This window comes from Salmo salar, chromosome 02 (genome assembly GCF_965601325.2).
Source record: "Salmo salar chromosome 02, fSalSal1, whole genome shotgun sequence".
Classification (NCBI taxonomy): domain Eukaryota; kingdom Metazoa; phylum Chordata; class Actinopteri; order Salmoniformes; family Salmonidae; genus Salmo; species Salmo salar.
Genome location: NC_138292.1, coordinates 38155011 through 38168613, shown reverse-complemented (window position 1 = coordinate 38168613; position 13603 = coordinate 38155011). Strand labels below are relative to the sequence as shown.

Sequence of the window (13603 nt, the reverse complement as noted above, 5' to 3'; positions counted from 1 at the left end):
AGGATCATTTTGAAGAGTTTAAGAATAGCCCATTTGAATTTATGGTCTGCATATTTTATTATTTCCTTTAGTATGCCATCAACACCACAGGCCTTTTTGGGATGGAGGGTTTGTATTTTGTCCTGCAGCTCATCCAATGTAATTGGAGAATCCCATGGGTTCTGGTGGTCTTTAATAGCTGATTCTAAGTTTTGTAAAGTATCATGTTTTTGTTCTTGGTTCTTTGTTATATGATGAAAAGGTTGGAGAAGTGGTTTTGGATAGATAGCTCTTCGTGTTGTTTGTTTAGTGTGTTCCAATTTCCCAGAAGTGATTTGATTCTATGCATTCTTCAATCACATTGAGCTGTTTTCTGACATGCTGTTCCTTATTTTTTCTTAGGGTACTTATGTACTGTTTCAGTGTTTCCCCATAGTAAAGGCATAGGTTAAAGTTTTCTGGGTCTCTGTGTTTTTGGTTGGATAGGTTTCTCAATTTCTTTTCAAGGTTTTTGCATTCTTCATATCTCTCTCTTGCTCGCTCTCTCTCTCCCTCTCTTTCAAAGCGCTGTCCCTTGACTATATTTTGTATTTATTTGTTAATCAATTCATCATAAGGCCATGATGTCATATCCTCCTGAGACCCAACAATTCATTTTTGTCCTCTCTAATGGACATTAATATTTGTTCCTTAGCTCTAAGGCCATACATGCCACTGTGTTAGGTCCTGGTTTACCATTGAGAGGACATTCTGGGCTTTTCAATGATATCACATGTCACCTTGATCATTTCTTATTTCGGGTTCATCAAAATGGCTACCATCACAATTAGCACATCTTATGGTAAGTGTTTGTAATTGTGTAATTACCTGGTGATGTAATGCATCATTTGTCCTGGGGCCGGATTCACAAAACCTTCTTAAGAAGAAATGTATTCTTAACTGCCATTTTTTCCTTAACTATTGACTTAAGAAGAAAGTTAAGCAAAGTTGCTATTCCTCAATAAAGTTCTTGGAAATGTTCTTAAGGTTTTTCCTAAGTTTCTTCCTAAAAAAAAGTTAAGAAGAAATGGGATTCTTGAAAATAATGCTTTAGGATTTATTCTTGGAAATGTACTTAACTTTAGGACAGCTAAACCCTTGTCTTGAGACGAATGGATACTTTTGTAACCATGAATGTTTTCTTGCACCACAGACACAGTTGTCTACCGGATATTTAAATACAGCAAGAAAACAAAATTAAACGTGCATTATCTAGCTACCTAGTAATTAACAATATATTACAATATTCTAGAAGTGTTAGATAGCTAGCGTTAACTCGTCAATTTGCAAAGAAGAACTAGGCTAACTTAGCTAATGTTAACGTTGTTAGCTATGTTGTTGGCTATAATGTTGAGACGCGTTGGCTAGCTAACGCGGAAACCAAACCGGCTGCGCGCGTGCGCCATCGTGCATAAATGTATTTTGTCCCCCCACACCAAACGCGAAGACGACATGCAGGTTAAAATATCAAAACAAACTCTGAAACAATTATATTAATTTGGGGACAGGTAGAAAAGCATTAAACATTTATGGCAATTTAGCTAATTAGCTTGCACTTGCTAGCTAATTTGTCCTATTTAGCTAGCTTGCTGTTGGTTGCTAATTTGTCCTGGGATATAAACATTGAGTTTATAGTGTGTGTGTGTGTGTGTGTAAAGGGTTCGCGAGCCAACTAAAACATTTTTATTCTCGAGACATAAAGCAAAAAAATAAATGTAATAAAATGTAAATATCAACACTTTATTATAGTGGGCCAAATCCTATCATCCTTGTCGCATTGGCTTATTTATTAGTTTCAAGCACGTCACTAATGTCAATGCCACATAAGAAGATCTTTACGAAGTTCTTAATAAAGATATTTACGAAGTTCTTAAGAAAGATATTTACGAAGTTCCTAAGAAAACTACGAATTCCTAAGAACATTTTGAGGAATTGCATTTACAAACTATCTTATGAACTTATTTTTTGTCTTAAGCAGCTTCTTAAGTTTTTTTTCGTAAGTAATGTTTTGTGAATCCAGCCCCTGATCTTGTTCACATTCTGATTGTGCCCACATTTTCAGAAATATGTTTACTCCAGTGGAGGTTGCTGAGGGGAGGACGGCTCATAATAATGGGTGGAACAGAGCAAATGGAATGATATCAAACACATGGAAACCATGTGTTTGATGTATTTGCTACCATTCCACCTACTCAGCTCAAGCCATTACCATGAGCTGTCCTCTCAAATTAAGGTGCCACCAACCTCCTGTGGTATACACGTGGTATTAAAATGTGTCTCATATCAGTCCACTGTGTCCGCATTATGACCAGATTTCCTGGTCCCTCCCTGTATAAAAATTATTTGGCAGCTATTCTTTCAAAATAATATGTATTTATTTATTTTAAAACAGATATTGATCTAATAAAAAAGCATAGCTGGAGCACACCCAGATAAAATAGTTTTGTGTGGAGGTGCTGACTAACGGCGAATAAACTGTAAGCTAAAAAAATAAATAGAGTCGCACATTCTATATATATATAAACTCCCAGTAATTTATTGAGTAAAATACCAACGTTTCGGTATCACTGTGCCTTCTTCAATAATATGTATTCATTTTAAGACGGATATTGATGTCATAAGTCAATCGGCGGGATCATGATGATTTAAATGGTTTCACTGTCCATATCCTCAGGCGTTGCTGACTGCTGCCAGATCTTACAACGACAGAATATGAATTTTAGGTATCAGCTAACCACATCATATGTTATAGTGATCTGTCAGTCGATGACGTATCACACAACCATTGGTTGATGCCCATGCAACGTCTGAGCAGGCGACCAATGCGTGCCTGACTACAACCGAGGTCCGCAAGGTCCGATCACAATCAGATCACAATGCATCTTGTAATCGTCTACACCTGTCTGAAAATGAGGGCACAGTCAGAATGTCGACAAGACAAAGGATGCAAGTTAGAACCAGGTATAAACAGAGCTTAACAGGTACATATCTCAGGAATAGTTAGGTGAGTTTTCAGAGCAGTGTAATATTATTCTTTTTCCACATTAAATAGAAGCTTGTTAGTAAATGTCCTCTGTAGTGGGCATCAAGATGCGCTATTTTTACCTACTGTCCCCATTTAATGTAATTTTTCATATTTACTATCAACCGAGTCCTTAAGGCCACTACAGCTCGCACAGGCCTACAATAAAACATTTATTAAAACAATTTCCCAAAGAATTATTTGTAACATGTTTTTTTTTTCCCGACAAACACGTATGTAACGCAGGGAGGATATTCTGCAGCTTTATTTGCTAATCGCAAATATTTGATCAACAAACGCGACTGCACCCTTTTTTATGAGAGCGAGTTTGGTGCGTTGTTACATGACGTCATCGACCATTCTGCGCAAGGATTGTATTCAACAGAATGAGCAGCTGGTTACGCTGTATAGCCTACAGTCAATAATAGTAGAATAAATGTATGGACGTTGGCTATAGCTGAATGGTAGGCTATCAACACAGCAAGGTATGTGATCTTGATTTTCAATGTAAATGAATTGCTTTGGTCAATAGGCGTTTATTGGCGGCTACAAGAACATGGAGAGGGCAGTCTGGTTCACATACGCTGATGATGTGAAGCGTTCTGTGTTTATTCCGGTACGGCGGCCGAATAAAGCCGGATATTACATTCATTCACTCACATGCAGGAATCATCTTATTATAAAAGTCTTATGTTATGGCATTATCCTTGGCTATCCGATGATAATGTCTTGAACAAGGTGCGTGCTTGCCTTCTCAGCGAGAGGCCTAAAACCAGGCATCTTATTATCAGAGGCTGCTGAATCGTGACAGAGTATTGCCAGGCAGGCCCTTTCGGGTGTGGACTGTTAGCCAACAGACTAGACTAGCATGATAGGTTGAGCCTTGTTTCATTTTGTAAAAGGTTATTGAATATCTACAAAATATAATATATATATATCCTACCTACTTCTGAATTAATAATTATTTTTTTGTTTTCAACTGTATCGAGCAAGATAATGAGTCCCCAAACATGATACATTTTATATACTTTTTTTTAAACTTTTTTTTTAAAGGGACACTACCGTTCAAATGTTTGGGGGTCCTTGTTTTTAAAGAAAAGCAATTTTTTTTGCTCCATTAAAATAACATCAAATTGATCAGAAATACAGTGTAGACATTGTTAATGTTGTAAATGACTATTGTAGCTGGAAACGGATTTTAATTTAAACATTTTTTTATAATGGAATATCTACATAGGCGTACAGAGGCCCATTATCAGCAACCATCACTCCTGTGTTCCAATGGCACGTTGTGTTAGCTAATCCAAGTTTATCATTTTAAAAGGCTAATCGATCATTAGAAAACCCTTTTGCAATTATGTTAGCACAGCTGAAAACTGTTGTTCTGATTTTAAATAAGCAATAAAACTGCCCTTCTTTAGACTAGTTGAGTATCTTTAGCATCAACATTTGTGGGTTCAATTACAGGCTCAAAATGGCCAGAAAAAAATAACTTTGTTTATTAGTCTATTCTCGTTCTGAGAAATGAAGGCTATTCCATGTGAGAAATTGCCAAGAAACTGAAGATCTCATACAACGTTGTGTTCTACTCCCTACACAGAACAGAGCAAACTGGCTCTAACCAGAATAGAAAGAGGAGTGGGAGGCCCCAGTGCACAACTGAGCAAGAGGACAAGTACATTAGAGTGTCTAACTGGAGAAACAGACGCCTCACAAGTCCTCAACTTGCAGCTTCATTCAATTGTACCCGCAAAACACTAGTCTCAATGTCAACAGTGAAGAGGCGACTCCAGGTGGCTGGCCTTCTAGGCAGTTTCTGGACATTTTGAGCCTGTAATCGAACCCAAAAATGCTGATGTCCCAGATACTCAACTAGTCTAAAAAATGTATTCATGCATGAAAATAACATAAGGATTGGGCTAATAAATTGACCATTCTCCCAATAATTTGCCCATGACTGTCTAGGATAACAGGCGGGGCAGCAGTTGCACTTTTCATAATGGTGTGGATGTCAACTTTGTTTTCACAGTAGCTACTTCTGGTTAATATTTGACCTCAACCAATGGGCAGGTAGAAATTCATACAGTTTTAGTCCATTGCCAACACAATTGGTCTAGACCTAGCTGGTGAAGGGAGTTGAAGTTGGCCTGCAAAGCCATGACATAACATGTAACCTATGTTACAGGTAACCTGACAAAATGGAGAGGGGAAATTAGTGAGTACAAAAACACTCCCCATATTCTTTGAATTAACATCACAAATGTACTTGTTTTTTGCCATATGGTTGATAAAGTAACAAGACTTTGACTGTTTCGAATGTCATTGCAGTGGTGGCTACTCTCGGGAGTATTTTGACCGCTTTATTGAAAGCCAAGACTCATCTGTTGTGAACAAGTTCCAGCAAAAGTACTGGAAAACCAAACAGAAGATCATCAAGGTCACTGGAAAGAAAGAGGACGAACATGTCGTGGCGTCAGACGCAGACCTGGATGGCAAACTGGAGGTTAGCTTCACAGATGAAATGCTTCAAATCTGTTTTGTTACTGTGTCATGAATACATTGTCATAGATACACAGACAACTGTTGCTCCAATTACCAAAGGCCTGAGTTGACAATATCAAGTATCAACCTTTATTTATCTCACATAACACAGGCTGTTAAAGATTTGCGTAAAATGCATATATTTGTTGACTGGCATACGTCATTTTTCCATGGCATTGTAGGTGTTTCACTCTGTCCAGAGGACGTGCATGGAGCTATTGAAGGTGATCGAGCAGTACCAGAGAAGAATCTGCTGTGAGTCTTTTCACCCTTGCATCTGGCACCCACTTCCATTTCGGACCCAGTTACATCAGGATACCCAAGGTTCTTCTGGACCCGGATTCTGAAGCCTTGTTCAACCCTCTGAGTTCTACCATGTGGCTCTATCCCTCCTCTTCAGTTCTATCCCAGGAGGAGAATGAGTTGGGGCGGTTCCTACGATCGCAGGGTTCCCAGGACCGGACCAGAGCTGGGAAGATCATGCAGGCTACCGGGAAGGCCCTCTGCTTCTCCTCCCAGCAGAGGTTTGTACCTGGACCACACTACCAGAGGACAGACAGACTGGATATTGCAGTGTAGATAGAGAGACAGACAGGATAGGGGACTCACATTACAAGGTAGAGAGACAGACATGCAGGATAGTAGTCTCTCTCCCTCTACCAGAGGAGACGAGATAGACTACTAGTGTAGCGAGACGGACATGTAGGATGGTAGTTATAGGCGGTGTGTCCATAAGGCTAGGGGAATTAAATTGCCAAAATTATATAGCCTAATTAGCCTACTCCTGTCTATACAAATCATTCAACATAGGCTACTACACCAGAAAGCATGATTTGGCCACAGAGGACCATTAGCTTCTTTAAAATGGGTGGCAGGTAGCCTAGCTGTTAAGAGTGTTGAGCCAGTAACTGAAAGGTTGCTGGTTTGAATCCTTGAGCCGACTAGGTGAAAAATGTGTTCAGTACCCTTGAGCAAGGCACTTTACCCTAATTGCACCTGTAAATTGCTTTGGATAAGAGCATCTACTAAATGTAAAAAATAAAATGTAAAAAAAGATTAGCTGTAGATTGTTTTAAATCGCATTGCCTTCAGTCGGAATTTCTGCAGCGTGCGCTGCAAATACGAAATAGATGATTGTTGAGTTGCGACTAAGTGAAAAGTAGAGCCAGGCATATTGCAATATTTCAAAATACAATCGCGGGAAAACATAGTTTTGAAAGCAAATGGCTATTGCTGTAAAGGGAAGACGATGAAAAGACTGTCTTTTAAATTCTCAACTTAATTCAGCAAACAAACTTATCAGCACCAGCCGAGATCATCGGCTATATATCCCCGGTGAGTTCACATGTTCACTGATCGGTGCCACTTGAAAGTTTTTTGTTTTTGGACAATAATTTCCTCTTCTGGGTTAGATGGACGTCATATTGTAAGTATTTGTGTCTCTCCTTCTCGTATATTAGGCCTAGGAGAAGGGGAGACCATTTTTATTGGTCTGTTTGTCATTCTCAGCAGAGTAGGTTACCTTGTCATTTTTTTCGTATTTATAAAAAAGATTCTGCTTGTCTCCAGTCATATAAAGTGTAGTAGAATTTCATGAAATGTGTTTATAAAAGGCCACATGTTTCCTGTGTAAAGAAGGGAGAAGAAACATATCTGATATAGCTCTACGTCACTACGCACTCAGCCATGCATTGAACAGTCTTTTTTGCAAACAGTGAGTTATATTATTAGCCTAAATCATGACTGTCCAATCTACTCATCGCATTATGAATAGTAGGCTATCTTGCATAAGTCTGCAAATGTGATGATGCATGGAATGCTATATTTATAAAAGGTACAGTTTTATGGTGAAAATTAGCTTCCTCAAACTTGAAACTCACACGCTGCCTATGATGGTAGTCTCCCTCTTACAGAGAAGATAGACTACCAGTGTAGAGAGATATGAGATAGAAAATTGCATCAATTGGCTCCTAAGGGACAGGCTAGGAGTCTGCTGTGAAGAGAGGCAAGAAAGAAAACGGCATACAGTGACAGCTTTGTATTATGACAGACATAGGCCTCTACTGTATCAACACCGTACTCGGAGTGTTTGAATAGAAACTGATGACTCATAATTGAGAGAGTGCTATGGTAATCCATGTTGTTTCGGTAATGGTTCATAGGTTAATTTTTACTTACTGTTTGCTGCTCCATCTTTAAGCTTTAGTGACCAATTACCCAGTCAAAAAGATTCAGGAGCAGAAACAAGGTGAACAGACAATCATCTTCTTTCTAAATGTATCTTTTTGTCCAGCTGCTGCTCTTCACTCATCCACATTGTGTCAGCTGCACTTCATTTGGATGAGTGGATTTGTTCTCTGTTGATGACAGTCTTTTGTCCCCCTCAGGCTGTCTCTTCGTAGTCCTTTGTCTCGCCTCTACCAGGAGGTGGAGACTTTCCGATACCGGGCCATCTCTGACACCTGGCTGACGGTGAACCGCATGGAACAGTCCAGGACGGAATACCGTGGAGCACTGCTCTGGATGAAGGACGTATCCCAGGAGCTCGATCCAGACACACACAAACAGATGGAGAAATTCCGCAAGGTTTGGATACTCTCTTTTAGATATTGGTCTCGATCATATCAGGAAGAAGGACTGTTTAAACAGTATGAATGAAGTCTGTGGGCCAGATTGATTAGGCATTTGTACCTGTTTCTGTACAAAAAGAATTACATCTGAGTTTCATAGAATCAAACAGAAAATGGAATTGTTATATTTACCACTAGATGGTGCAATTTACTGTAAAATTGTTGTGTGTGATTGTGTACTTTAGTGTGGAGCTGATTCATGGGAACTAGGGGAAAGGCATGTTTTCTTCAGTTTTGTGTTGGTTGCACTCAGGGGTTATCTTGAGTGAGAAAGACTTCAGTTGCACTTGCAACATCTGTGTATTCTCATGCGTGATGATCGTTATTCCGTGCAATGTTACGTGCCTATGTTATGATCCCGTCTTCAGTTGGGCAATATTTAATATCTCTTCTCTCCATCTCAGGTTCAAGTGCAGGTGCGAACCACTAAAACAAGCTTTGACAAACTGAAGAATGATGTCTGCCAAAAAGTCGATTTATTAGGAGCCAGCCGCTGCAATCTGCTTTCTCATGTTTTAACCACATACCAGGTACACCAGAATATCAAGGAGTGGTGTATGCACAGAAAGTAAAATAATAATTATTGCATAATAGTAATTGCTGGCTACAGCCTGGCGCTAATATGTATTTGTGTGTTTCAGACCACCCTGTTGCACTTCTGGGAGAAGACGTCTCACACTATGGCTGCCATTCATGAGAGCTTTAAGGGCTGCCAGCATTATGAGTTCTCTACAATCAAGGTGAGGGAGGCCTCTATCATATATATTTTTTTATTTTATTTAATTAGGCAATTCAGTTAAGAACAAATTCTTATTTACAATGACTGCCTACCCTGGCCAAACCCTAACCCGGACGACGCTGGGCCAATTGTGCGCCGCCATATGGGACTCCCAATCACGGCCGGTTGGGATACAGACTGGAATCGAACCAGGGTCTGTAGTGACGCCTCTAGCACTGAGGTGCAGTGCCTTAGACCGCTGTGCCACTCGGGGAGCCCTATCCCTCTGTAAGCTGTATCATCTTTGTCAGGATTTTGGAATCGGTGAATAGTCTGTTTTTTTATATCTATGATATACTCAAAAGGTGTCTGTACAGTGTTGTACTTTACATTAAGAAAGAACTGTATGTTTCACCACAAGGCCTCACTTAGATGACAGCACAAGGTGTCGTTGTCAGCGTCATGTCTTGTGACGTTGCCAGTATGTAATTCTTCTACTTCCAGAGCCTCCAAGACCCCATGGATAAACTGTCATCTCAGGAATCGAAGAAAAAGAGGGAGAAGAAAGTCAAAACAAAGACCGATCTTGAGGAGACTGCAGATGGCCAGTAAGTGGAAATCTGTACAACATGACAGAATGAATTTAAAGTCTTACATTAGGCTACACAGGATCTTATACTGTACACTACATGTAACATGTTTTTTGTTGTCCTTAGACTTATCTCAATAGATCCCAATGAAGAGTCCAATGAAGAAGGTAAAGGACAATAGTGTATTATGAATATTTCAGCTAATTTAACAAGCCATTGTAACGCACACTTGTTCTATATTGATGGATTTAAGGCTAGATTAAATCAGATTCCCAACACTCGCATAGCTGTTGTGTTGACAGTGTCTGAGGTGGAACTGTGTTAGAGCTGTCAAATCCACAAGTGGCTACCGGCATCATACCTATCACGGACATTGCCATTGGCTGCATGGAGTCCGGGTTAACGCTTAATTTGATTGAATCTAGGCCTTAAATTAGGTTACCATGCACTTTTCATTATCATCCTATGCAGCTCAAACCAAGACACCTTCTGGACAATTCTTTGAAGACATCGACCTTAATAGACAAATGACAGGTAATGTACAGAAGCACCACCTCAACGTATGTGTCTGTGTCCTAAATGAATATCAGAGAAAAATATATGAACAGATCATGTGAAATTATTTCTTATTTTACCTCAAAACATATCAACTACCCATTATTAGGCCCCACTGCCCACCTCTAAATAACACAGTATTTGATTGGTTATCCCAGGGCCTGAGGATCTTCTCTCAGCCTTCTCTCATCAGGAGCAGGAGGAGGGTGGAGAGAGGGACAGCATGGCCTTGTTGAATGAGATTCTGGGCAGCACGTCTCTGGATGAGGGCGAGTTCTCACAGGAGTGGCAGGAGGTGTTTGGTAAGGGGGACCAGGGGAGCGGAGCCACTAGTAGAGGGGGCCTAGTGGAACCCCAGCAGGAGGAAGACTCCATCTTCCTCCCATCTCACCTCCTGGACCAGAACAGGAACAACCTCCAATCTTCTCTCTCAGGTCAGAGGTCAAACACTGTAGATCATACTACGCTGTTGTGCATATTTCTTCATTGGTCAGATTGCATTTCTCTTCATTGAAAAACAAACCATGTGAAGCATCACCGTGTGGTTTGTTCCAAAACACAGGGTTTTGTGGAGAGAAAGCATGTAAGTGATCATTCTTGATTAAATTGAGGAGAAATCCCTGACCAGAGTATGAAGCATGAAACAATTGAATCAATTTGTATTATTAGCGTAATTAAATTCAACCCTGTGGTTGGTTAGATTTTATGAATGAGCCCAGAAATGACATAATTAGGGCTGTGCAGTTGGCCTTGACAGTTTTTTTTCTTCTTCTCTCTGAATAAGTACTTCAACAAATAAACCTTTTTTTTTTCACCATGCGTAACTATTTCCACACAGAGAAAGTGGCCCTAAAATGATTTTGTTTTTAAATTCATTTTTTACTACAGCTGTGTTAGTAATAGGCACTGGCTACTGACACTGGCTATTTGACTCGCTTAACTATAGCTAATTGCTCATCTCTTTCCATTTCATTACTCTCTGGGTCTGGGCAGCGACTACTACAGTAGTCCCTCATCTGATTTTGTGTTTGTCTATATTCACATGGGGGCGTGTGAAATGAACAGTCATACTGAAATATAATCTTTTAACCTCATGTGGATCTAAATGTATTATTAAATACATTTCCATTTCACACCACACTTGTACAGGGTACATACATATTTGTACATGCGTGAAACAGGACAAATATAAATAAGTACCCCCTTATTTGACCTTTTGAAATGGTTATGGACTGACAATTGTATTTTGGAGAACATGCATAGATTTGGTGAAGACATGCAGTGTTCAATAATTGCAATATTCTTGTCTATTGCACAAAGTCAAAAGTTCTGTGTGAAAGTAATTGTCTCCTGGATCAAGCAACGATGTGTATCCCCTGAAGATGGATGTAAATCTGCATCTCCCTTCCAGATTGGGCCATGAGCATTCCACAGCCCATCTCCCAGGCAACAGAGCAATCATCTGGGGCCAATCAGAACCCCTCTAGGCCAGCAGCAGTGAGAGGTAGGATTGGGCCAAACAAGTAAAACCTATGTATAGAATTGAAAGGGTTTAGCGCATAAAAATTAAAAAAAAGGTGTGTTTCTAACACGAACCTGTTTGAATGCTTTCGGAGTACTTGTTGGGTATAAATAGCACAATGTCTGAGTCAGATGAAGCCCTGTATTAAACAAGACATTACTATTCAACATCCAAGTTTACTGTGTGAGATGGTTTACCTCTGGTTCTGATTGTACAGAGACGCCAGAGACCGCCAAAGACCTCTCAGCCTGGTTCAACCTGTTCGCAGACTTGGACCCTCTGTCGAACCCAGACGCAGTAGGTAGGAGTGGGCAGGAGCATGAGCTTCACAACGCATAGACCTGCGACCTGATTCACATCCAGGGCAAGCTCCTACACTATAAGTTAGCATAATGCACAACAAGGTTGTGGTTATTTTGCTGTTAACATCTGTTCTAGGGTCATCTCTTTCTCAACCCCTGTCCTACTCCTTACCATTGAGTTAAAACAACAATTTTACCCTGGACCAGCTGTTAAAGATGCATTTACTGTACAAGTCAATGGTATCAATCAATTGAGCTTGAAATCATGAATTCCAAAAGAAAACAAAATGTTATTTGTGTCTTTATGTTTTAACATGATTTATCAATGTTTATAAGTTAAGAGAGGGTAGCTGCTTTCAACAACCAAAGGATGTACGAAGGATTCATGATTAGCTTTTTCAGAATTATTGCCTTGTCATTTGGGTATACCTGTAAGCTTTCTGGTGGTGACAATGATGAGGCCTTTACACCCATCTCAACAATAGGAAAATCAGTATACAGTATGAAAGGGTAAAATATGTATCAGTTTTGTCTGATAGATCATACATTTATTGCATGTTTTGTGTATTCCTTTATTTAGTTGTGTGATTGTACTCATATGTTACTGTTGACAATAACATATCTAACGTTTGATTTGTTTGAGATACCCTGTCTTTAGGGCCTGAAATAAATTCACGGTGTGTTATAGAGCAGCGCACTAGACAGCCGACAATGCACCTTTTTTAAAAGGCATTTTCTCATACTTTTGTGGAAATCCTATTCACGGTAACCACTGTACATGTCAGCTCCAGCGTAAATGACCTTAAAGTCTGTTCTAGTGGGCTGTTCTATAGCACGCCTCCGATTGCATCCCAGCCTAGGTGTACATTTATTAACTGTGTACTTGAAAGTGCAGCTAATCTGTATTCTATTGCTTGGAGAGCAACCTATGGAAGAGGGAGAAATGTGCATAACACACATTCTAACCTGCATAAAATACATATGTTGTAATTGGTGACTGGTTTTAAGCGTGTAAACAAAATTATTAGAATTATATTTTAATTGTGGAGTGCCGAAAAGTGTGCATTTTGATTTTGTCAGTAAAAATTTGCTAAATGAGACTAACTTATTAGAATTAAACTATTGCCATTGTTTCAATTAAAGCCTTGTTTATTCCTGTTATCTTATGTATTGTATATTTATTTGAATGCTGCAAAGCTATGCTATTGTTCCTCTATTGTCAGGTTACAACTACCACAAGACTATTCTTCCTCTTTGGTTTATTAGCTTTGAATAGATAGTGGGATGTGTGCATTCTCTCAACTGACAGCATCTCGACTATCTCACTATGAATCCCTGAGGCATATGATGTCACTGTAGGCTTCCTCTGAACCATGAAACTGAACTAATAAGCCAGGTTTTAAGGGGTTCTAGGGCTCGGTTAAATCCGTATCGCTGAAGTTCAGCGCTATAGCACCCTTTGAAATAAAATGTCAGACTGAGACGACATATGCAGCGTTTACCGTGAATGCAGTCTCCGCGAACGAAGGAACGTTGCCGTTATATTACATTTATACTATAGCGCTGAACTTCGGCAATAAGTACTGAATCGAGCGCCTAGTCTCGTGTGGCCAGCCTTCCAAAATCCTGTCTTGTTGGAAGCCTGGGCTTAATAAGCTAAATGGGTTCTAATACATCTAAAATAATGGGAAGCTAGTGCTTTAAA

General features: G+C 39.7%; 1 protein-coding gene across 2 annotated transcripts; it reads left to right on the top strand.

Moving 5' to 3' along the window:
- The first annotated feature begins 3340 nt into the window (after positions 1 to 3340).
- ica1 (islet cell autoantigen 1) lies at positions 3341 to 13059 on the top strand. Of its 2 annotated transcripts, XM_082962670.1 has the most exons (15): positions 3380 to 3525; positions 4641 to 4833; positions 5226 to 5255; positions 5369 to 5543; positions 5764 to 5836; positions 5982 to 6105; positions 7969 to 8167; positions 8616 to 8741; positions 8853 to 8951; positions 9434 to 9537; positions 9646 to 9686; positions 9991 to 10053; positions 10233 to 10508; positions 11486 to 11578; positions 11814 to 13059. In XM_082962670.1, exons 3-15 carry the CDS (start codon positions 5239 to 5241, stop codon positions 11933 to 11935), a joined length of 1512 nt encoding a protein of 503 aa, XP_082818796.1. In that variant the 5' UTR covers positions 3380 to 3525; positions 4641 to 4833; positions 5226 to 5238; the 3' UTR covers positions 11936 to 13059. The 2 variants fall into 2 exon arrangements, with proteins under 2 accessions (XP_014020468.1, XP_082818796.1); XM_014164993.3 differs by lacking the exon at positions 4641 to 4833 and having other exon boundaries at positions 3341 to 3525.
- Positions 13060 to 13603: the final 544 nt, after the last annotated feature.